Below are 26,886 nucleotides of genomic sequence, written 5' to 3'. Positions count from 1 at the left end.
GATTCTGGAGGGTACTTATTCTAAACATGTTACAAAATATTGTTAATGTGGTGAAGAGCTTGTTGAAAGCAGCTACTGAAATATTTCATTGAGTTTGCAGTGCTTTTACTGGACAATTCTTTGTGGGGGAAAAAATGGACATTGTAGAGATGTAGTGAACTGTATTTCCCTTGCATTAGTACACAAAAAGTCTAAATATATCACGCAAGAGTTTAAAAGAAGGAAGTTGATTTGCTTTTTTGTGTGTAAGCTTAGAATCTTCCTAAAGTTGGTTTAGATTGAAAGGCATCACATCAAAATAAAAAAAATTGCCTTCTACAGTTCAGGAGGAAGTTTGATTTACTTTCAGTGGATCAAGCTCATATACTTTCTTTTAATAAAGCTGGTTTATATCTAAACTCTGAAGTCTATGCTACTCTCACATTTATTACTTTCATAAACTTTTAAATAATCCTATAGATATTTATATCCAAGCAGTAGTGTGTTCTATTAACTTATGGTCACTCTGCGTTGCTCGTGCATTCCGGAATACCAATGTAACCATGGCCAGTTATTAATTAATCTCTTCTTCCACATCTAAATATTTCTTCTTTCTACTTGATGATAGTGGAAATTATGCAGAAATTGGTGATTTCCATTAGGACAGTAACTAAATTCATGATTTTCATTCAGATAATAAATATTATACCTTTGCTATTTTAGGGTGGGTTTGAAGGAATGATTAAGTTAGCTTCATGATGTAATGAAGTTTATGGATTTGAATCATGAATATGCTCCTATAATGTATTGGCAAGATTGTGTTCTATTAGACCCTTAGGCCCAACATTGGCAGGAAGTTTCATGCGTTTGATGTACTCTTTTTTAGTTGCGTGTATAATCATTTTCTATCATGGTGTGTACCAATTTGTCCATAAATGCTAAGAGTGTCTAGGCAACCTACTACCGTGATAAATTTGACCTTGTGAAAATTCACTATCGTAGCCTATGATCTTCAATAGTGGAGGCATGCTTTTAAGAGATTAGAAGATCACTTTATTTCTTTCAAAAGTGAACTTAGTAATGAACAAATATACTTAGTTTTGCCCAGATGAAATGAATTTTTTCTTGCAAAAATTGTTAGGTGATTCCAGCCAAGATAACATTTTGATGGTGGTCGAGTGATGGTGGTCAGAGGATTGTAGTCGGGTGACAGTGATCCGAGGATCATAATTGGGTGACGGTGGTTAGATGATCATAATTGGTGGGCAATGGAGGTTGAAAGGATTGTCGGAGGTTGGTGGTCGGAGGACCGTAGTCGGACGATGCTGTTTGGAAGATGGTAGTTGGACGATCGGGGTCAGAGGACTGTGGTTGGGTGATAAGGATTCGATGATTATGGTTGTAAAACGATGGTTCAAGGATCATAATAGTCAGTGGATGCAAAGGTCGGAAGGATCATAGACGGGCGATGGTGGTCAAACTTAAATCTCATCCATCTCTTGGCCCTTGATCTCACGGCCAACATGGGGATCCATGTGAGGCTTACCTGGATCACGCCGATCTCCTATATTTTGGTGGCTGATTTAGGAAGGATTTTATTAAGGCAATTATGTATGATTCTATAGCTATTTATTTCTTTATTAAATAATCATATAGATCTATAAATAGGGATAGTTTTGTATAATAAAATTAAGTCTTTTCCCTCTCCAATTTTCTTTATTTAATAGAACAAATGGAGATGAGGATTCATAAAGCTAGTTTTGATAGTTAGGATAAGGATAATGATGATGATTGAAGTCTCAGTTCGGCAGGAGCATTTATTATTATTATTATTATTCTTACCATTTTAATGGGGTGAAACATATTGAGTAACACTACAAGCCTTTGCATGTAATAACACAATCCATATTTTTATATTGCACAAAATACATGCTGGACGAGACGACAAGTAAATCTGGTTGCCCTTTCCTGTGCCGTGCACTAGTAAAATAATAGGTGAAATACTGATGCATTATTTTCATTTGTATGATATGATGAATTTTTTCCATATGCAGGAACTTATAGTATTTGTCATTCCTTATTCTACGATGTTTTGATTTTCATTTGTGTTTATATTAAATTCTCTTTGAGGGACCAATTTGTTTTCATTGTATTAACCTGGTAACTATCTTCATCAATATCGGTCAGGACTTTAGAATTCTTATTTATTCTTGTATTATCTTTAATTTTATTATATATTGTAGTATCATTATGGCATTTCTTTCTATCGTAGTTGTAGAAGAAATATCACTGATTTCCTTTGGTTTTTTTTTGATTGACAGGGGAATGATAAATATTGGGTTAAAGCGATTTCCAAAAGCTTTGGAGTGTCTTCATAATGTGTGTAACTAGCATACAGTTTGGATGCTAATTCTGCCTTCAAATGTTTTTTGATAGTAAATTGCAATTGACAGGTTGTTACTGCACCAATGTCAACGATTAATGCTATAGCTATAGAAGCATACAAAAAATATATTCTTGTTGCGCTTATTCATCTTGGGCAGGTATGTCGCTTTCTTCAATTTTTTGTTCATGCATGCCATAATATTTCATTGTCCCACTTGTGATTTGTATTCTTTTTGGACCTTTTCTTCAGGTTTCTGTTAAGTGTTTTTTAAATCCTTCTTTATAAGCAAAAAACCGTATTTAATGACTTTTATGTGTAATAATTGACGGGGTTTCCTAGTCACATTTATTTTTCTTCCGTTTTTCTTCAATTTGTGCTAGGATGTAAATTGACTTAGTGTTTGGAATAGCTTCTTCAGTGCATTGCTTTTCAGTCTGCTGTTGTACGTCTATTTGGCTATTGTGTTATTGACTTTTTTTAGAAATTTATGTAGTGAGAAACTATTTTTTACATCTTGATTTGCTAGAATATGGTTGCTATAAGAATGCAATTATCTGATTCTTTTCAAAAGTAAATATATTTTTAATACTTACAACAACTTCAGAAAAAAGTTGCTTTCTTGAAACAAATAGTTAATATAGCTATTTGTTATATATTATGATTAATAAGAAGATAAATATTCTATGTATTTAGGAAACTAAGTGGGTTGGAGAAAAAGTGAAGGAGATTGATAATTTAATATTTTAACCTTTAGTATTCAAGTATGAGTTATACTAGAATTGGTGTAGATGTGATTATAGATAAGAATTTGAAAGACAATCTTGTTTAAATTAATAGGATTAGAGACATAATTATAGCTTTAAAGATTGATGTTAATGCTAAAATTATTAATATTATAAGTGCTTTTATTTTTCAGGTAGATTTATATGTGTTCAAAATTTAAATTTTGAAATGACCGAGAAAATAGAATATAAAGAATATATTTTGAATGAAGAATTTTTATTGGATGAGATTTAAATAGATATGTTGGTAGAGTGATATGAGACTTTAAAATATGTATAGTGGCTATAAATTTGGAGCGACTAACGAAGGTGGTAGCACCATTCTAAATTTTTTTAGTTTATGATTTTGTAATCGCTAATACCTTATTTAAGAAAAAAAATAGTAGCTCATCACTTATAATAAGAATGGATATAATGAAACTTAGATTGTTTATTAATTATATAAAAAATAGATCATTTAGATTGCAGATATTATTAAAACGAAGGTAGTAGCTCATTTTGTTTATTAGTTTTGGACTTTAAAATGAATGAGTGGATATGATTAATAAAGTAAAATTTATCATAGGATTAGATGTAGACATTTAAAGAATGCTAATAAAGCTATTTTTTAGAGTAAGATTTAAGATTTCAAAACTCAAGATTTTGGTTGTTCACGATAAAGGTAATATTAAATGGGAAAAAGTAGATATTTATTTTAAGAATGTTACAAATTATGTGCTTGAAGTTTCAAAAGGAAAAGTTCATAATAGTAAATTAGTTTGTGGTGGAATCAAAATATGCAAGAAAAATATAAAAATAAAAGGTTTGTTATAAAAATTAGTTTGGATGCAAATACTCAGAAATTTGTGAAAGATATAAAGGGGCTTGAAGGGAGTTCAATAAAGTAATATGAGATACCAAAACTTCAACTTTTAATGATTTAATTAATAGATTAGATGCTAAGGAGGATAAAGAATTTAAGTATAAGTCAATCAAATAAATAGATAAGAGAAGTAATAATCTAGTTCAAATGAAGTGCATTAAGGATGAAGATAAAAAATGAATGTCCTTAGAAGAAGATATATAACATAGGTGGATGAGATATTTTGATAAGTATTTCAATAAAGATTGTGAGAATATGATTGACTTTAATGACTTTAGCATCATATGTCATGTCTTGGGATCTAAATTGGAAGAATTTCATTTCTATTTTTCCTTCTCTTTATGATTTTTATTTTTATTTTTTAACAACTAGATCATTGACAACTAATTATTGATAACCAGAGCTAACTAATTGAATTTAAGAAAAAAATATACAATGATAAACATAATACATTTTCATGGTCAATTTTTACAATTTTGTTTCAAAGTCTAACAAAAGAATAAAATATAGAAAAATCTGTATACTAGCCAATAGCTTCTGAAATTCATAACTTCATTTTACCCAGTGAAATTCAATAATGTTATAGTCAAAATGATTGTAAGGATCATATATATCATATACGAAAAATTACATGTTATAAATTCGATAAATCACGAAGAAATGCTTTTTTATCGATTTGAAAGAGAGAAAACTTGTAAAAATCAAAACCATTGAACACCGGAGTAAGACTATAGTCACTTACTTTAAATAGAACAAAATTCGTAACAGGTTTAAGCTTTCTCTCTTCTCTCTCTCCTCTCCTCTCTCACTTCTCTTCTTCTCCTATTTCCTTTCTTTTTCACCCAAGAAAATGAGAGTGAGGGAGGGAGTGAGGTGATTGCATGGATTTAGATTAAATATATGTAAAAACACTTTTAAGTGCCTAGCATCGCGGTGCTCCCATGACCTAGCACCGCAGCGCTGTATGCTGAATCTAGAGTTACTGTAGAATAGAGCCTTTAATACCGCGGTAGCATTTTCCAATGGTTCTGCTCTCAATTTCAAAATTTTCATGTTTTTCAAATAAGTTCATTTTAAACTTTTGAGTTGTTACATCCTAAATAAAAATAAAGATTTTATTTTATTGTTGCATTAGTAAAATTGAAGTTAGAGAGGCTTTAAATAAAATAAAGTATGGAAAGAACAATTAGATTTGATGATATTTTAATATGTGTGTTGAAATGCTTAGAAGATGAATAAAGATGTCAGATGAGTGGAGAAGAAATGTATTGGTTCCTATTTTTTGTGAATAAAAGTATTTCATAAGAGTGTGAATTATAGAGGAATTAAGTTAGGGGCTGTTTGGTTGCCTGAAAAAGAAATGCAGTGTAAAGTAAATGCAATGTATTCTGAATACTTTGAGATTGTTTGGTTGTTTGCAAAATAAACACAGGAGAATTGTTTCCCTTATTTGGTTAGGTAGAACCAGAGTAAAGTAAAAGCGGCTTTTTTATAATAATTTATTTTTACACCTCTAATTTGAGCTTGAGCTTAATTAATTAATTATGATGACAAGGACTTCATTTGGGACGACTTTCTTATTGCTTCTTAAAACAACTTTTCAATTTAAAATTTTTTATTTTTACATTTACACTGAAAAAATGGCTTTAAGAAGCAATAAAAAAATCATCCCAAACAAAATTTAAGTCTTCATTTGGGACAACTTTTTTATTGTTTGGTAGCTTCGTACAAGTTTAAGCTATTTTGTTGATTTTTAAATTTCTGACAATTATACATGGCAATAAATTTCCTTACAAAAAAATATCTATTACTATTATTTTTGAATAAGGGTAATAAATAATAGAGATTTTTGTATACATAATATTTAAAACTATTAAAAATATATATTTAATACATAAACTATAATATTTACTAATACACCACATAAAATTCTCCTTTCCTTACATTCTACCACTCTACCACTCCATTGAAGCGATGAAATATTTATATTCACAGTGAAAGGAGGCCATTAACAAAGAAGGTAGTCGCTAATAGTGATTTTTGACGGAAGATTTAACCAAAATGTTAGAATTGGTTAAAACAGGGATTTTAGGTAGTATATTAGTAAATATAAAATTTTAGATGTTAAATATGTATGTTTAATAGATTTAAGTGTTATGTATGTAAAAATTCCTAAATAATAGTAATGATATAATCTTTCAACCTCTCATTAACTAAAAGAAAAAAAAATACAGCTCATCTTGATCTTTGAATTCAAATATCTCATATGTAATTTGTATGTGAATTTGACTTAAAATTTTATTTCAGATAATTTTTTTAAAATGATAATTTTTCAAAAAAATGTTTCAAAATGAAATTTTAATGGGCTCAAAAGTAATAAAAAATAAAAAATAAAAATAAAGATAAAAAGAGGCAAATCTTTATAGTAGAAGAGGGCACCATCACCATCAATGCTATTTCTCCTCTGCTCTGTGACAGCCATGCTCTGCTTCAAGCTGTTAACTTCTTCCTTCACTACAACTGCGACAGGGATGACGAGAAGAAAGATAACAACGGCCCCGTTGGCAATCATCTCGGCACGGGAGAACAAAACAACCTTCTCCACCACAATAATAACCAGCAGATAACGCCGAGAGCGACAGCGAGGTACAGAAAATAATAAAAAGGCTTTGCCGAATCCCCAACGCCACTGCCACGCGGCGGCTCCATTACACGTACAGTATACACAAACACAAGCGATACAGCGGTCGGTAGCCAAGCAACAAGCAAAACGAGAGATTTCAAATCATCACCGCCGTAGAACGCCAAGTAAAGCTGAGTGAAAATAGCGCCGCTGAGACCAACAAAGCATTTGAGTAAGCCGAGCACAATTCCGCGGCTCGTCGGAAAATTCTTGATGCCATGACGAGCGCGCCGGTGTTGGCAAAAGATTGGGAATTTGCTCCGACGCAGATGTGGAGACACATCTGCCAAACGGCGGGGCAGGGGAGGCGGGCCATGATGGAAGAGGCGGGCCGTGATGAACTCTCTCCGGAGCTGCTTGCCAGAGCGAAGTCGGACAAGAGCGAAGGAGCCGAAGAAGCCTATCGTGCGATGAAGCCGAACAGCACCACGAGATCGAAGCTTTTGTTCCGATGAATTTATAACCCGCTCGTATTGAGCGGGTTTCTAATTCACTCAAAACAACCTCCCTAATACACGCCTAATGCATCCCATGATTTCCTTTTGTTCCACTCAAAAGTATCCAAACAACTAAATTTAATAAATACAGGTAATTGTTTTACTTTACACTCCTAATTCAGGCAACCAAACAACCCCTTAATGTATCATACATTAAATTTATGGGAGAGAATTATTGAGCATATGTTATGATTTGATATATATATATACACACACACACACACACACACACACACACAAACATTTGAGAATTTTGGGCCCCTAAATGATTTATGTAAGAATGGGGTTTGATGATAAGATTCTCTACAGTTGAAATTTTCTATTGTTGTGGTCATTATCGGTGTTTAAATGCTTTTATTTTATTATTTTTGATCTTTTCAACTCTGCCAACTTGCTTGTAGAGGATCTGATATATGCTTAACACTTATGGTTGCATTTCATAGACGTGGCATCATGAGTTTACATTTTAAAAATAAATTTATTTTGTTAAGGGCATTGGAGGCCTTATGCAAACATAAATTAGGACATCTTATCATTTTAGTTTTGTTGTATCAAAATTTTTAACTTGTACACATAACAAATTAAAAAAAAATCTATTTTCTCTGCAATAGCTCTGTAGCTGACATTATAAAAACCTATAGTCACGAACGATCCCAAGTGAATCAATTTTTTATCTCATTGTCAAGTGAAAATTTTCTTATGGCGAGGAGTTATAATTTCAAAAAAGGAAGATATTTGAACAAAATACAACTATTGAAAGAGCATATAATTTATATGTTAGATATCAATTGCATGAAATATTGCCTACATTTTATATTCATACGCCCTTCCATTTCATTTGGTAAGGAATTCATATTATTTTTATGTTTTTCTTTTTTAGCTAATAAAACTCCCACAAGAAGTGTCCCCCAGGTTTAAATTTTTTGAAAACAATACTACTTAAAAAGGAAAGACCTAACATTAAAAGAATGCTTGAGCCAATCAAAGAAGCTTGGAATGAAAAAGAGAGTTACCAATGTTTGTGATGGTTTTACTATTGCACGAATATCTCTTATCAATTTTATGAGAATTTTAAAATTTGAGCCTGTGTTTGTAAAGACCATTAGTTGTGAAGGAGCATATAACAATAAATTGTACATTACAAGTTATATCAAAGAAGTGATTATCAGAGTTGGTTCTAATAAAATGGTTCAAGTAATCACCGACAGTGCATCAATCAATATATAGCTCAACATCAACAATAATCGAGACTCAATATATTCTTAGTTTTTTGAACTACTTGTATTATTGTCACATTAAATCTTACACTAAAAAATATTTGTGCTCCTAAGAATGTTAGAGGGTGATGAGAGCACTTATGAAGAATGTAACTGGATCAGGAACATTGCAAGAGATGCTAAATTCATAAAGAACTTCATCATTAATAATTTAATGCGGCTTTCAACTTTCAATAAATTTGTGAAGTTAAAAACTATTAACTATAACAACAACTTGTTTTACATCAATAATCATTATCATGGGCGATTCAAAATTATAAAATAAGGATTGCAAATCATAATAATTAGTGACAAGTGGAGCATGTATCCATAAGATGATGTTGATTAGGCTAAGTTTGTGAGGGAGAATAAATTGGATGATTTTTAATGAGAATAAATGGATTATTTTATTTCTTTTATGGAGTCAATGTATGAGATGTTAAGAGTAGCTACAACAAACAAGCCTCGTCTCCACGTTATATATGATATGTGTGAGTTTGTTATTTAAAATATGAAAGGGATATTATATCAACATGAATGAAAGAGAGAAAATGAGTCAACCATTTATAAGGTGGTGTATGACAATTTTTTGCAAAAGTGGAATGAAAGCAACACTTCTCTTTATTGCTTAATCCATTTTCTTAATTCAAACCAGTGTTTAATGCTTTAGGCCTTCTCATAGCTATTAATCTTATTAGTTGCATTCTTTATTAAGTATTATTGTCATCTTGGCTTAGTGAAACTCTAAATCATGGTTCTTCACATAAAGACAGGGAGGTATCAAATTAGAGTAACAAATATTTGAAGATTTTTTTTCCAAATATTAAAAGATAGAGCAATATTGAATTTGTAGTTTGTTTACTTTTTTTTGACTTTGTGATGCTTTTACTTCTAAATGAGAGGGCTTATTGGGTGATTTATGGTGTTAGTTCCCCACAAGGCCATAGTTATAAAGGTCGGCTTCTAAATTTCTAGCACAATCATATTTCTCATTTTATTGTGAAAGAAATTGGTGTTCATATTCTTTTCTCAATTTACTCGAGAGGAACAAGATCACTTGACGGGATGAATATTTGGTTTATGCACACGCAAATCTCCACCTTTAATATAGGAGCCCAAAATATACTTAAGGAGAAACTAAGTTGTGTAGCATTGGGGTGTGGATGCATTTACTATAATGGATATCATTGGAATGCTCGAAGCTGCTAATCTCTCTCTTGAAGATCTAGCTTTGAAAACTATGCTTTATCTCAATGAAGTGTTGTGATATTGAAGACGTTACTGGTGCTTGTGGTGATGATGTATGTGTTATTTAGTGTATTAACTTGCATGGGCAATGCACCATCAATATGCTCATATATTAATATTTTGTTTGATTATTTCGAAGAGCACATTAATGTTACTCATTTTTAGGTTTTTTGATATTTTGTAGACAACATTATGTCAGTAAAATATATGACAGTGAGTAATGAATGCTAATATCAGTGTGTTATTGATAAATAACAATTATTGCAAGTTATAGATTTTGAAATTTAATCATAATTAACAATGTTTATGTTATGCTCCCGGCCTAGGAGGGGCCGGTTGAACTGGTCCAACATGGACCGGTTTAGTGCTATAGCCGCCGGCCCAAGCATGGGGTGGAACCAAGGAGGGGGGCAAAAGCCCTAGTGGGGCCCTCTACTTAATTAAATTGTGTTTGGGAGGGAAAATTTGAATTAGGGGCTGTTTAGGAAATTGTAAGCTTCCTTTGACTTTAATTAGTCCTTTGGCGGCTAGGGTTGGGGGCATTTTGAGATTTGATGAATTTTGAGATCTAGGGTTTGTTTTGTGTGGGCTCTAGGCTTTGCTAGAGATTTGGAGAGTTGTTTCTTCCTCTCGAATTGAAAAAACTTGTATCTTGCTTTGTTTTTCTTGTTCGTCGATTGAATCAAAGAATTTCTTTTGTTTCCTCTCCAATCTACTAAATTTCCTGCATGATCTTTGCTGATTTCTCTCTGAAATCAGCCCTTTTTTTTCACAGTTTTTTTGCCAATCCTTGCTAGGTTTGCTTGCGAACTCAAGTATTACCCTTAGGGTTACTTGCGAACTCAAGTACTTCCTATCAAATTGGTATCAACGCGTTGTCTTGGGACAATCAACTGCTGAAATTCAATTTCAGCGGAGAAAGCTCATCTAAAAGAAGATCTTCTTGTAAATCTTGGGAAGAAAGATGGTCGGGAAGAAGGTCGAAGTGTTGGAAGGTGAAATTGAACAACTAAAATTAGATTTGGAGGAAAAAATTTCTGATTTTCAAAATCAGATTTCCTCCAACAATGAACGGTTGAAGGAAAGTTTACCTTGATGGAAGAGATTTTGAAGAAATTTCTAGAAGTGAAGACTAATCGGCGACATCATAAGCAATGGAAAACATCGGCGACAATGGAAGGGGTGGAAACCCTAAGATGTTTAGAGGAAGGGAAAATCCGGAGGTGGAGATCTTCGAGGGCGAAGAGGGAATGCCTCATTTAGAACCATTTTCTAGGGAGGAGATGAGCAATGGTTTGAAAAGAAGGTTTGCTGATTTCATAGGGAGAAGGGAGGAATTCTACCGCAGAAGCGCTGAATTTATAAGAAGAAGTGGGAAATTTGATGAAGGGGGTGGTTATGATCACCAGAGAGAAGATCGTGACAACTGGGGAGCACTTCCTCTTCACGGAATGGGAGGTTATGGAGGGTTCAGGGGCAATGGGGGTGACCCGAAGGTGAGAATGCTGAAGATGCCTATCTTTAAGGCGAGGATGGTTATGATTGGATCTACAAGGTGGAACAATATTTCGCCGTCGATGGATTGACGGAGGAAGAAAAGCTGACGCCGGCCGGACTATGTTTGGAGGGGAAGGCACTGGCATGATACCAATGACGAGACATGAGGCAACCCATCCGGAGCTAGAGGGAGTTCAAAGAGATCTTACTAGAACATTTCAGAACCAGTAGGGAAGGAGACTTCTATGAGCAATACTTTGCCTTGACGCAGGAGGGGACTGTGGCATATTACCGTGATAGGTTCAAGTAATTCGCCAGCCAATTGGACCGGCTCTCTGAGATAGTGCTGGAGGGGAACTTTATGAAAGGGCTTAAACAAGAGATACAGACAATGATCAGAGTGATTAGGCCAAGAGACTTGGGGTAGGCCATGGAGCTAGCCCAGTTGGTGGAGGATCAGAGCAGCTGGAGAGAGGGGCGAGGGGGAGCAACTCGGGGGGATCGTACAGGATGACCATCACCTTCTTAGCCCCCAAGGGGCCAGTGCCAGGGAGTCTGAAGGAAGTGCCCAAGGAGAGAACTGGAGGAGGAAATGGGGGAAGTTTCAAAAGGATGACAAAGAAGGAGATACAAGAGAAAAGGACGAAGGGGTTGTGTTTTAGATGTGATGAGAAGTACGTGCCGGGGCATAGGTGTAATGACTGAACTCTTTAGGTTCTCACCGTCTGTGATGACGAGGAAGCTGAAGAGGGAGGTGGAAGCAGGCTAGAGATGGAGGAAGATGAGAAATTACATCTGAATTTGGTAGAAGTCTCCCTAAACTCAATAGTGAGATTCGCTTTGAATCATAATATGAAGGTGAAGGGAGAGATAGTAGATCAGGAGATGGTAGTGTTGATAAATAGTGGGACAACCCACAATTTCTTCTCCACCCAGATTGTTGATCTACTGGGGTGAAATTAGTGGATATAAGAGGCTACAGGGTGATGATGGGCACGAGAAAGGTAGAAATTGGTAGAGGAGTTTGCAGGGGAGTGTTGCTGACCATTCAAGGAATACATGTTAGGGAAGATTTTCTCCTTTTGGAGTTGGGGAGTACGGATGTCATCTTGGGGATGAAATGACTGCAAACCTTGGGGGAGACTAAGATAAATTGAGGAGCACTAAGGATGGAAATGGTGGTGGGGGGAAGGAGAATGATGATCCAGGGTGATGCAGGGCTGTTCAGAGCAGGAGTATCTCTCAAATCAATGATCAGAACCATACAAGAGGTGGGAGGCAGATATTTGGTCGAATTGCAGCGTTTAAAGAGGGTCAGTGTAGGGGAAGGAAACATTTCTCTTGCAGTACAATCACTCCTAAAACATTTCAATGAGGTGTTCTAGCCACCTCAAGGGTGTTACTACCACCTAGAGAGTAGGAGCATGCAATCCTTCTAAAGGAAGGGTGTCACTAATTAGTGTATGACCATACTGCTACCCCTAAATTCAGAAAGATGGGATTGAGAAGCTGATTAGGGATATGTTGGAAGCAGGGATTGTCAGACCAAGTGTGAGTCCTTTCTCTAGTCTATTCTTACTAGTCAAAAAGAAGGAAGGGAGATGGAGGTTTTGCGTGGATTATAGGGCATTGAATAGGGAGACTATACCGAATGAATTCCCCATTATGGAGATCGATGAGCTATTAGATGAGCTTCATGGAGCAGTAGCATTTTCTAAAATGGACTTTAAGTCGGGCTACCATCAAATCAAGATGAATGAGGAGGATATTTAGAAGAAGCCTTCATGACGCATGAGGGGCTCTATAAGTTCTTGGTGATGCCCTTTGGGCTCACTAATGCCCCTGCTACTGTTTTAGTCTTTGATGAATAGGGTATTCCGGCAACACCTCAGGAAGTTTGTTCTAGTATTTTTTGATGACATTTTGGTGTACAGCAAAACGGAGGAGCATCTGGAGCACTTAGAGGAGGTTCTTAAGATTTACAGGCACATCAGCTAAGGGCCAACTTAAAGAAGTGCAGCTTCGCCCAATCTAGGGTGGATTATTTGGGACTTGTAGTGTCTAAGGAGGGAGTAGCGGCTGATCAGACAAAAAATTGAGGTAATGCAGAAATGACCTATGCCTATGAACATAAGGGAGTTGAGGGGTTTCCTAGGATTGATTGAATACTACATAAGGTTTGTGAGGGGGTACAATACTATTGCTTGGTCGTTGATTGAGCAACTGAAGGATAATTTTTTTGTAGGGAGAGGCAGCAACCCAGACTTTTTAGAGATTGAAGAAAACCATGACAACAATCCTAATTTTAGCTCTTATGGACTTTAGCCAGATCTTTGTAGTGGAGACCGATGCGTCAGGATATGGATTGAGGGCAGTGTTGATGCAGAATCACAGGCCTATAACATGCTTTTGTCAAGTGCTATCAACTAGGGCTAAATTGAAGTCAGTGTACGAGAGAGAGTTGATGGCCATTTAGAAATGACGCCCTTACCTTTTTGGAAGACATTTCATTGTCAGTACAGATCAAAGGAGCTTAAAGTATTTTTTGGAGCAAAGGATGGTGACCGAGGAACATCAGAGATGATTGTCAAAATTGTTAGGCTATGATTTTGAGATCTAGTACAGGCTTGGGGTGGTAAATAAGGCGGCCCACGCCTTATCTAGATGTGTTGAGGAACTTCAGGAGTTGGCGGTTTCAGTACCACTGATGGTTGACTAGGGGGGCATCAAGGAAGAAAACATGCAAAACAAAGAGTTGAGGAAGATAAGGGAAGACTTGATGAAAGATAATAGTAGCCATTCAGGTTACTATCTTAAGGAGGAGAGGTTGTTGCATCAGAGGAGGTTTGTGATGCCACAAACTTCCTTACACATTCCTCACTTATTACAGGAGTTTCACGACAGTGCAGTTGGGGGTCATTCAGGAGTACAAAGGACATATAGAAGGCTGGCATCAGAGCTTTACTGGAAGGGGATGTATAAAGATGTTGAGGAGATGGTGGAAAAATGTGAAGTGTGACAGAAAAACAAATATATGGTAATAGCTCTAGGATTACTACAACCCTTGACACTTCCAAACTTAGTATTGGAGGAAGTGTCCATGGATTTCATCAACGGACTACCACGCTCATAGGGATTCACAGTCATTTTGGTAGTTGTCGACATACTTAGTAAGTAAGCACATTTTATCTTCCTACGACATCCCTACATCGCAGTATCAGTGGCGGCAGCATTTATCAGGGAGGTGGTTAAATTACATTGGATTTATGAATCGATTGTGTCTGATCGAGATAAAGTGTTCCTCAACCAATTTTGGGGGGAGCTTTTCAGGTTGCAGGGCACTGTTCTCAAGTGAAGCACTACCTACCATCCACAGACAGACGAACAAACATATGTGGTGAACCAAGGTTTGGAGATATATTTGAGGTGTTTTTCTTCTGAAACACCACAGATGTGGGCAAAATGGTTACCATGGGCCTAGTATTGCTACAATACCTTGACCATTCTGCTTCCCAGATGACTCCTTTTAAGATGCTGTATTGAAGAGACCTCCCACACTTAGTGCATTTTGGGAGAGGAAGCACACCAGTCTCTTCAGTTGAACTGTACTTAGAGGAGAGGGACTAGGTGTTGGACAAGTTAAATAAACATCTGGGGATGACATAACAAATCATGTAGAATTAGACAGACACACATAGAAGAGACATACAATATGAAGTGGGGGGAGAAAGTGTTCTTGAAACTAAGGCCCTACAGGTATAAATTAGTTGCTAACAGGAGGAATGAGAAATTGGCTCCAAGGTACTTTGATCCCTACAAGGTGGGTGTAACAAGGAGTTGGAAGTGCTCTAGGGGAGCATGCTGTTAGAACGGAGTTGCCAGCTACACTGACAATGGAGTTGGAAGTGATCTTAGAACCACTGGAGTTAGGAGGGGTCAGATTGGATAAAAAGGGGAATAAGGAAGTGCTTATCAGATGGAGATACAATCTCGAGTTTGAGGCCACTTGGGAACCATACGACAGAGTGAGGCTCCAGTTTCCTTCTTTTCACCTTGAGGACAAGGTGAGTCTTTGGGAGGGGAGTAATGTTATGCTGCCAGCCCAGGAGGGGCTGGGTTGAACCGATCTAACATGGAACGGTTTAGTGCTATAGCCGCCGACCCAAGCATGGTGTGGAACCAAGGAGGGGGGCAGAAGCCCTATTGGGGCCTTCTACTTAATTAAATTGTGTTTATGAGGAAAAATTTGAATTAGGGGCTGTTTAGGGATTTTGTAAGCTTCATTTGGCTTTAATTAGTCCTTTGGCGGCTAGGGTTGGGGGCATTTTGAGATTTGCTCAATTTTGAGATCTAGGGTTTATTTTGTGTGGGCTCTAGGCTTTGCTAGAGATTTGGAGAGTTATTTCTTCCTCTTGAATTGAATAAATTTGTATCTTGCTTTTTTTTTCTTGTTCGTGGATTGAATCAAAGAATTTCTTTTGTGTTTCCTCTCCAATCTACTAAATTTCCTGCATGATCTTTGCTGATTTCTCTATGAAATCAGCCATTTTTCTCGCTGTTTTTGCCAATCCTTGCTAGGTTTGCTTGCGAACTCAAGTATTACCCTTAGGGTTACTTGCAAACTCAAGTACTTCCTATCAGTTTATTCTTTTTTACTATAGGTAAGCTTCATATGTGAAGTATATGATATTATACTTCATTCTTTAATACTTTTAATAAAAGATACTAGTATCAGGTATTTTAAGTACACATTAAATATTAATAATTTAGAAAAAAGAACCATGTGTTCATGGTGTGTTGTGTCCGTATTCATACATCATATAGAGTAACTGGAACATGATAGAATAAAGAAACATTCTCTCACTTTGTGGGCTCTTTAATATGCTAGGCCAATGAAATTTTCATGTCTCCAGGAAAACTCTTAACTGTCATTCCTTTTTCTTTGAACATAGGAAGATAAAATTCTATGTGTTCGCAGATGCTCCATTGGGTCTTCAAACATGCATGATAAAGAATTTGTTGATTGCTTATTGTTTCACCTTTCTATTTAGACAAGTGTGCTGGAAATTGTCTTGGCATAGTTAATTGCTTAGATTTGGCTTTACTAATAAAAGGACTTGGTCACTTGAAGCAGTTGTGTACTGTTGATTAACTAGTTTTCTTTGACAGATTCCTTCGCTTCCAAAATATACTGCATCAACTGTGCTAAGGAGTCTGAAAAGCTACGCTCAGGTGTCCTAAAATCTCTGTTTTTTGTGTTGAAGGTTTATCATCCATTTTTATTAAATTATGTTATGCTTCCATTCTTTTTCTTGATAATATGAATGTATCTCACATACTTGGCCTTCCCTTTTGCTTGGCTTTGTAGTTTCCATGCTTTCAAAATACGAGCAATTTAGTCAATTTTTGTTTTCTTCTTGGAGTTAGTTGTTTATGATTTACTGCCAGGCCTTTGATTATGTCCTGTGATTATGTTATCCAATATCATTTGAGGAAAAACTTGTAGGACGATATGCCCTTGTAAGAAGGAAAAAAATTGCATATTGTTCCTTATTGTATGCTCAATGCTGCAATGATTACTTGAATTAGCTGATGGAGAGTTTAAGTGTTAGCAGAAAATAATTGTGCTGGATTGATGAGGAGGTTAAATCATAGGGGCAGCAGACCAGCGATGGTGTAGTAAATGGCATCAGTGTGATGTAGGAGGGCATTATTGGATGTATTTACGGTGGAAGAAGTGATGATGGTGAAAGTGGATGGTTTTTTTTTTTTGTCATGCTAACATAGTTATGGGAGTAGATATTGGAAGCCATGATTTTTGTAGTAGAGTACTTTCTATTGATGAAAATTACCTTAGTGAAACCTTATTAAATGCATAGTTTGAATTTATTGATTTGATAAATGGCTTACATATTTGTCGGGCTGAGAATGTTAATTTAAGAGTAAATGCAGGGACCAAATTGCAGATCTTTGAAATCTAATTGAGCAAATTGCTGAATGATGGTCCAAAATGTACATGTTTACTTCTCATGTATCGTCCTCAATTTATCTGATTAATATTGACAAGAATCTTTTTGCACATTTCCTATCGATGTTAGCTTCGATTCACACCTTTTCTTTGTAATGTCCTTAATTTTATTTACCCTCTTGGTTGATATTTTTTTCTGCTCTTTTTTGTACATGCTTGAACCATCTAAATCTATTTTTGCTCTATATTATTTTCAACATCTTTTATTGTTTGGGCCCCTCTTACATAATCCTTTGTCAATTTATATTTTTTAGTTTTGCCAAAAATCCATCTTGATTAGCCTTTTTTTAACTACACTCATCTTGGCTCTTTGCATATAACATATCTGGTATATAAGCACAATTTTGCAAAACTTTCAATTAGGCCCTTTTATGTCTTTCTCTATCTCATAATTCTCTCAAGACATTTGTTCAATTTAACCACTTACCCTTTAAATTGGAAGTTATATCCTTATCTATTTTTTATTCTTTTGCATAATGAATACAAGATTGGTTCATATCAAGCCTTAGTATTACTTAATCATTAATAATATTCATTGATAATTCTTAAATTTTCACTTAATAAAATTACATATCATATGCTTAAACTTTGTTCTATAAATCCTTGGTCTCCTATCTTTTGAATATTTTTCTAATTTTTATCTTCTTATTAGTTTTGGTAGAGTTTTCACTAACTATAATTATGTTATATGCAATGAACTTGTGCAGTAGTCCTCACTTGAAAAATTCTTTTTTAGCATTTTCATTATTAAAAAAAAGGTACAAACTTGATGTGGATTCTTAGTGTGGTCATATTGTGATTTAGAACTCATTGACAGCTAGTTCTAATGATAATCAATGCTATATATATATATATATATATATATATATATATGCATAATATTTGTGTAGCAGTGTTATGGCAAAGACTAAAATTTCATGCCATCTATTATATTAGTAGAACTTTAAATGAAGCACAAATCAGTTACACCACCATTGAAAAAGAACTACTAGCAATTGTGTTTGCGTTTGATAAATTCAGATCAGATTTGATTAACAAAGAAGTCGTTGTCAAAAAGGTGATCCGCTTTTTGCAAACACTGTTATGCAAGGACACGTGCCATTCAAGTAATATAATGATTAAGTACAGTATTGTTTCCATAGAAAATTGATATGCTAATTTTTATAAGTACTAATTTCTTCAACCATAAGATTTATCTTGCCAAATGATTAGTTTTAAAGATGCCAAAGAAAATAGATCAAATAACTTTTTAGACTTTTACAAATTAAAATGAATTTTCAATTTATGATGGATTTAGTGACTGTGTGATGTAAATCAGTCCATTCATTTTTAATTGTGGGGATCAGAGCTCAACTTTTTTCTCGTTTCTGTCAAAAAATTGTTAGAATTCTAATAAATGTATGATTAACTCTGGTTAATGATATGTTCTTCCATTGGCAGCTGTATGTTGGTTTGGCTAGTTCGTATGCAACAGGAAAATTTTCAGAGCTAGAAGCATTTATCCAGACTAATGTGGAGAAATTCCAAACTGTGAGTGTCTGTTTGTTTTCTTATCATTTCTTTCTTAGAACCCTTAAAAAATTATCATTCATTTCTCAAATTTTTTAATCCTATGGTTACATAAAAAAGATTTTGAGATTATTTTTATTTTATATTGATTGTGGAGATTCTTATAAAATATACTCAAATATTTGTAGAAGTGGTAGAGGAATTAAACACATTTGCAGGACATCTTATGTGAAATTGTAGAATAATTGAGGAATTTTTTAGAAATTAAGAGGTTTTGGGATTGTAGAATAAAGATTTAGGGCATGATATATAAGTCAAAGGGAAATATTATCAGACAATGTTCCTAAAAATCCTTTGATACATATTTTTAATAAAGTTAAGTTTTTTTTGGGTCTATTTGTAGAAGAATATGGATATAGATGGGGATAAGTTTTAGAACTAAATTGGGTGGTTAAAATAAAATGACCGAGTAACTATGCATTAAGCACATATCATGGAAAATTTAAGGTAATTTTAATTCGTTGCGCTTAGGGTGCCTATGTTTGGTGGCTAATATTGGCTATATGGGCAAATAACAAGTCAAATGACAAATTAATTGTGGCATAAATGAGAATATTAAGAAGGGTTTGCATGTATGTGATAAAATAAAAATTGAATGGTGCAGTACAAGTCTACCTACATCAATCATTAATCATGAATCTGTAGTTTTAGTATAATTTATTGAGTGGTCATCCTTATTTGCCATTTAGTTTATTATTAATATTTTAAGTGCCATTTGTTATTTAAGACTATTGTGGTAGTTTCATATTTTTTTTAGAGATAATTTACCATTTTCAAAAATCCCTATATTTATATATTCCTAGCATGTTGTCCATTTGATATCAAAGACAGAGTTCATGAGTTTAACATTAATTTAAAGTTAAAAACTGCTATAGATGAAGAAATCTCCATGGCCATTTATGACCTCTAGCCTTGCTCAACCATCATCTTACACTTTCTCTTATCATATAATACCTTTCTTATACACACTCTTGTCTCTCCTTTTCATCTTTCTCACTCCTATCTCTTCCAGTTTATTTCTTTGTTATTTATCTCTAGTATTTTCCTTATTTCTCTCCCTAATAAAAATCCTTCGCACTCTACCCTCACATGTTGAAATATAGTTATTTTTTTCCAATTGCTTCATTCGCCAACTCTCACTTTGTATCTCTTCAAAGGCCACAATACTTCATCCATCTCATCCTTTTGCTTGCCTGCAACTAGCAAAGCCATATCGTACATCAATTCTCACTATTTGCACATATGTGCATCATTACACATCATTTTTTGCACTTGCTTACATTATATCTGAGGAGGTTTAGAATTATGCAATCGGATATTAGTCATTTTTTATTCATGAGGTGGGTTGTAAGCATCAAATTAAGTTATTAAATTAAAAAAATATGAAAAATTAAGAACATTTTAACATCAAAGTATGATCACTGCAAGTGAAAATATGTTTATAACAATAACTTTATTCTAATTAAATATAAATAAATAATCTCAGTTATTAATTTTATAAATTTTTAATTCAAAGTCTCACTTAAACTCATCACTTTGTGGGTCTTCATTAGAATCATCATTATAATGGAATGCTTTCTCTTTTGCCTTATTCTTAGTTGTGTCAACATCCTTGCAATCCTTCTCATGGTTGATTTCATTCATCTTTCTTTTCCCTAATTAATAAAAAATAATAAAATATTAATTAAATTATAAAAATAAAATTGCTTCGATATTATAATTGCATAAAATTTTATGTTAATCATTTTTGTTACTTATTTTTTGACTTGTATTATTTTTATTCCTTCCTCCATCAAAGAAGTCAACATTGAGATCTTCTTCTTTTAATTTTAATTATTTAATTTTATTTTCATCATCCATAAATCATTCATCATTTGTTGGCACATAATTATGAACTAATGGGTCTACATAATCTTCCAAAATTATCTTTTATCATATGTTCATCTTTTATTATCTTGTTGTACATGTTTTAAACCAATGAGTTCTTCCTTAAGATAGTAAGATGATTTCTCCTCTTTGAACTAAGTGTACATCAATTTCATTCACACCCTATTGAGGTGCATGTAAAACCCAGTACTTTTATTACAAAATCTTTATAGTTAAGGAGTGCTATGTCTAAAGTGAAGCCATCATTCAACTAATATTTCAAAAAACACAATTAGAAGAGTGTATACATTTTGTGAAATTCAATCAATATATGTTGAAATTTACCTGGGCAACATTTTGATACTGTGTCTTTGACTTGTTAGAATCCAAAGAAATCTTCTTTTTAGAAGCAACCAGCTAAAGATCAATCTTCGGTCTCTTAATTGAGTTAGTGATTTGTCTATTCATATAGTGGTACAAACCAAAATTTGAGATTGGTTGACTTGTTATTAGCATTTTAATATTGAGAATTCAATTAGTAATCAGTGGCGTGCAATTATTGATGCAGATGAAGCTATATCATTTCTCATCTATGATTTCCTAAATTTTCTTGTAGTTGCACTCATCTCTTCCAAAGTTCTATGCTATCGGTTCTATCAGTTCTTTTGCCTTATCTATTGCATTATAAATAAAGCCCATACCTTGTTTTTTAACCACATCAACCATTTTTAAAACATGAACAAAAGGCTTAGTAGTTGTGATAACATGTTACCCTTGACCAAAATCTCTCACTCAAAATAATCTCATTGACTTCTTTACCTTCAGGTTTCTTAGCCTAAACATAATTTAATTATGTGGAGATGAACATAGCCTTCAAAGTTTGCTTTGATTCTAGTATGTTTTGTAAAGTAAGTGTATCATAGTAAATGTAGAAGAATGAAATCTGAATTTTTTTATGAATAATGCGCAGTCTTATAATTTAATTTTTTAAGATGGAATCAAGTAAGTCTTTTCTTTTGGCATCCCTGTAGGATTGATTGTCCCTTCTAAATTTTCTTCATACATTCTCCCTCTCCATCTTATATTATTCTTCCTTGAGGCATTTGTTTGGCTAATCTCTGAAATTCCCTCTTTATTTGCCTGGTTCTTCCCCTATACTTGATTCTTCTTTCTATAGCAAATCATACATTAAAAATAATCAAAAGAAATCCTCCATTATTTTCATTCCTGTTGCTTCTTGTCGGCAATGATTCTATAAGGGAGATGATGGAAGTATACTAATATAAGATAATATGGTGGAAAATAAACTTGTGATTTGGGCATTCACTATTTATAGCGGGAGATAAATCTATAAGATAAATATATAAAATAAGTAAGGATAGACAATGAAGAATGAATGCAGAGCTTTAGTTAAATCTGGTTAAAAGAAGTGTGGATAGGCTTGCACGAAATAGAGTCAACACAGTGTGGCAGATAATAAAAATGTGGAAGAAAGATTTATAAAGCTGACCCTTGGGATGGGTCAATGATTATGATGTCATATTTTTGGTGATTACATTTTTTTGTTCTTTACCATAATTTTACTATTGTGTTTTCTAGCTGTCTCCATGTACCTTTATTATTTAATTCATTTCTACGCATTATGTTTGGAATAGCCCTTCTAACTTCGTTATGTTTGAATTGTTACATGAAAATATAGTAGTTTTATGAAGTAGACTATTAAGGAATAGGATCCTCATTTTATTTTGATGACATTTTATTCACACATGCTCTTTCAGGACAATAATCTTGGATTGGTTAAACAAGTTCTTTCATCTTTGTACAAGCGCAATATCCAGAGATTGACTCAAACTTACCTAACTTTGTCACTTCAAGATATAGCCAATGCGGTTCACCTAAACACCTCAAAAGAAGCTGAAATGCGAGTGCTTCAAATGGTAATTTTCCTTGTATTATATTTGTGCAGTTTGTTATAAGTTTCTGGCCAGTTTTCTGAAGCTGTGATTCGTTTCCTTAAATCTAGATTCAAGATGGGGATATATTTGCGACAATAAATCAGAAGGACGGTATGGTCAGTTTTCATGAGGATCCAGAGCAATACAAGACTTGTGAGATGATTGACCAAATTGATTCATCAATTCAAAGGTAAGGAAACAGCTTTTTAATGATCAAGGTGTTAGGGGGACATCAGAAAAAGTCACATTTATGAAAATTACTTGTTACATATGTAAATTATACTATGAATAAAGAACTATTACTAGTCGAAGGTCTGTCTCATATTTGCCAAGTGCAAAATAGTATTTGTTATAGCTTAGTGCAATAAGATGCACCCCACTACTGCAACTATTGACAGGCATAAAAGATCATAATAGCATATGCTATTTGCCCTATAAGTTATTGATGCAGACACTTGGAAAAACCAAAACGGACAACACAATGGCAAGAAGAATTTTCTCAATTCATATTAAAGTAGGCAAACACCAAAAACCAAATCGAAACAAACAATAGTTAGATAATAAGCAAATAAAAAAAAAACTATCCTCAGAACAACCAGCTAGTGGTCATCTCTCATGCATCGAAAAAAGTAGGTAAAATAAGAAGTGCTCAAAGACATGCAAACCAATGGTCTACCACAACTACTGTGGGCCAACGTCCAACACAAAAACTCCTCCGGCAAATGCTACCAAACCGGCCAACCAACACATTCAAAAGCTTGAGAAGATAGATACAAGTGGAGTGGAAACTTGTGGAGAGAAGTAGGTAAGAAGCCCAAGAAGAAATCAAAGAGAGGAGAAGATAGTGAAAATAGCTCGCAAGATTTCCAAGAAGAAACCCTCAGGGTTTTAGAAATCTTCACTCACCAAAAACTGCTCTCAAATGTCACAAATCAACCACTATATATAGGAGAGGAGAGGGAGCCAAACAGCCCAAACAGCCGCCCAAACTATCCAATCAGTGAAGGGGAGGCAGAAGGTCAATAGGCAGCCGAATGGAGCAGCACCCGAAAGGCCATTAGGACACAACCAACGAACAGCCAGTGCCAGGGGGAAGGAACCGGGCAAGCAGAGGAACCAAAAGGCCAAAACAGAGGGGGGGAATGAACTCGTCCAGCAGTCATAATGAGCTGAAAAAGGCAACAAAACACAACTCACAATAATGAGCTGAAAAAGGTAGTAGAACACAGCAGCTCACTAACTAGGCAGCAAAACCTGAAACAACCAAGCCCAACCAAAGAGTTTGGGTCAAACCAAATCAGCCCACAAGCCATGACACCAAAGAAACTAGCACACCAAAGGCAAGACATGTCAAAGAGCACAACCTACACATGATCATTGGTTGCCTTCCATCATAGGGTAGAAAATAAAACAAAATAAACATAAAATTCAAATTACAATATAGTTCAGTCAAAATTAAAAAAATTGAAATTTGCATGCTTCTGTTATATAGATTAGCACATGGCACTAATAGTTTACAACAACAACAACAACATCAAGCATTTGTCCCACTACGTGGGGTCGGCTAAATGAATCATTTTTCTCCATTGTGTCATGTTAAAAGTCAAATTCTTGTTTAAATCTAATAAAGAAAGATCATTTCTATTATTTTCTAACCAAGTGTTTTTAGGTCTACCTTTACCTTTCTTAATATAAGTGAAATCTAATACCTCTACTTTCCTAATCGGGTCATCGGAAGGACGCCGTTTTATGTGAGAAAGCCGCCGTTTTATGTGAATGGCACTAGTAGTGTGCTGAAAAATATTATGTAGGAGATGACAATGATGATGAATATGAGGATATTTCGACCCATATAGTGATCATGTTTCAAAGCATGATTAGTTAGTTTTGATTTTGAATTTGAATATGGGTTTTATGAAGAAACAAAAGTGTAATCATATTTCAAAATTCAAATAGTTGGGATAAGGTTAATGATGATGATATAAACCTAAATTTTAATATTCTTCATTTTTTATTATTATGTATTGTTATAATGATGATAGTTTTTTCTTCAAGTTAAACCTTATCTTTGCTAAAATACTTTATTTTAATCTATTATCTTTCATTAATCTTTATATATCTTCAAGTTAAACAATCTTGTCTACTACTTATGTGACATATTATTTTCAAATAAAGTTTTTTCTTGTATTATTAAATTATTAATAAATATTCATTATTTTTTAGATTTGTATTATTTTTAAAATAGCATGTGTCATGAGCTATGGCTCCTAGGTACACTTGCATCATATTGCACAACTCAATTATCTTTGAGTATTTTCATAATAGAATCTGTAAGGCCAATCTTCTAGTTTGTCAAAAAAAAAATTACCATTATTTATTATCATGAAAAAATGCATTTTGTCTATTACTAAAGCATTTATAACAGCATATGAAAGTCTATGATTTTGTACAAATGTGCAGTTTCCAAAAGCATTGAAATTAATGGCTAGAGCTACCAAAATGATAAAAACCCGAAATAAAATGTCACTTGAATTTGGGTCCTTCATTTTCAAAATTAAGACAAAGCATTCGTCAACTACTATTATTGCCTTTTAGACTCCTCCTTACCATAGCACGGTTTCAATTATTTTCGTAGTAACCAACTTGCTGAGTATGATGAAAAATTCTTAATGGAATTGGTGCATTTTTTTTATTTTGAGTAATGTACTTCATGGGGTTAAAATCCATTAAGCTTGCTTTACTTGTGCTTTTAGATTGATGGCCTTGTCAAATAAATTAACTGCAATAGATGAACACATTTCTTGTGATCCGGCCTACATTACAAAGGTAGAACACTTCATTCATCACTGTGTTTTGTATTTTTTTTTACTTAGGATAAATCTGCTGCTGATGAACTTTATGTTATTGCTCCAGATTGGGAGAGAAAGACCTAGATTAGACTTTGATGACTTTGATTCCGTTCCTCATAAATTCCTGTGAGGATGATTTGGTATTGTTAAACTATCTTAAGAAACAAGCTGGGAGCCTCCCATTGGGTATGTTTCTTTTGTTACAAGGATCTTGATAGTTTATTAATAGGCATTACCACTCTTTGTTCTTGGCCTGAACCGCAGGACATTATATTGATATAAGCCTGTTTTTTTGTTTTTTCTGGGACTGTTAGTGGTCTTATTACATGCTGCCTATGTGAGCTTTGTCATATAAGAGTAAATAGAAAATGGATGTTAGTAATTTTCAATGCTATATAATCACATATTGGAGTAAGGATTGATGTTGTGTGAGTGAGTTTTCTATTTTTGCAGTTCATACAACATAAGAACATGACTAATATAGCGCTTGATTCCAATGGAAATTTTTATTATTTTGACTCAACATAATTGCTTTCTTCTTTTCACATGGCAATACCAATTGCAGGTATATGAAATGAATAAAACATTCCCTTGAAGTGGGAATACTAACAATATAGTTCACATTTTGTTTATTTAGTCTGTATAGGAGATTTGAATAATCATTTAGAATTTATTTGAGATAGTTTTCTTGCTGGTTTGCTTTTTCAGACAATAATAATAATTTTATTTGGTTATCATTTTTTTTTTTCAAAAATTTGTAGTGAGAAGTTATTTCTTACAATCAGAATTGTAAGTCGCTTTCTTCTCAACAATTTTACAATCAGCTTATTAGAAAGCCACAGTTATTTCAAACATTTAGTAGGAGAATTTATTAAGTGTAGATATCTTTTATACTTTATGCATGGATTTCTGAAGCATGCATTTGCATACTTATTTATTTCAACTTTTGTGTTTGATTTGTACATAAAAAAAAAAACAGAAATATATATATTAAATAAATGATTGCATACTACATCTACACAAAATAAAACTATTGCATATTAGATGCGTACTGTTGTGCTGCATATCGCCTCATTTATGTCCCTCGAATAATAGTTATTCTTCTATAAGTTTTATTTTATTCTTTTTTTTTTCCTTTCCTTAGATGCTATTTGTTTGGATGAATTACTTCTGAGGAATCAGTTGATATTTAGTTCTACAATAAAGTCCTGAAACATTCGTTGTATTTTATTCTCACTCATTTCAGCCCATTGTTTTTTCCCACATGACATGCATAGATGTGACTTCTGTAACTGTCCTTATCATAGTCCTCATCTGTTAGGATGCTGAAATTAAGGCTTCGTTTGGGGCAGTTTTCTTTCTACTTATTAAAGCAAATTTTATGTAATTTTTTTTATTTTTTTACTAAAAAGCTGTTTTAAGAAGCAAT

General features: G+C 33.9%; 1 protein-coding gene across 1 annotated transcript in view; it reads left to right on the top strand.

Moving 5' to 3' along the window:
* The window catches only part of LOC110097038 (COP9 signalosome complex subunit 3), a 28,710-nt gene extending 2,826 nt beyond the window's left edge, over positions 1–25,884 (top strand). Inside the window, exons 4-11 of the mRNA XM_020823248.2 lie at positions 2,301–2,358; positions 2,433–2,522; positions 16,360–16,422; positions 18,659–18,748; positions 22,432–22,590; positions 22,677–22,798; positions 25,362–25,434; positions 25,522–25,884. Of these exons, the coding sequence (XP_020678907.1) occupies positions 2,301–2,358; positions 2,433–2,522; positions 16,360–16,422; positions 18,659–18,748; positions 22,432–22,590; positions 22,677–22,798; positions 25,362–25,434; positions 25,522–25,587 (721 nt within the window). The 3' untranslated portion in view covers positions 25,588–25,884. The remainder of the gene's footprint in view (positions 1–2,300; positions 2,359–2,432; positions 2,523–16,359; positions 16,423–18,658; positions 18,749–22,431; positions 22,591–22,676; positions 22,799–25,361; positions 25,435–25,521) is intronic.
* Positions 25,885–26,886: the final 1,002 nt, after the last annotated feature.

This window comes from Dendrobium catenatum, unplaced genomic scaffold (assembly GCF_001605985.2).
Source record: "Dendrobium catenatum unplaced genomic scaffold, ASM160598v2 fragScaff_scaffold_760, whole genome shotgun sequence".
In the NCBI taxonomy this organism is placed as follows: Eukaryota; Viridiplantae; Streptophyta; class Magnoliopsida; order Asparagales; family Orchidaceae; genus Dendrobium; species Dendrobium catenatum.
Note: the sequence above shows the minus strand (reverse complement) of the source record. Positions and strands in the feature narration are given on the sequence as shown.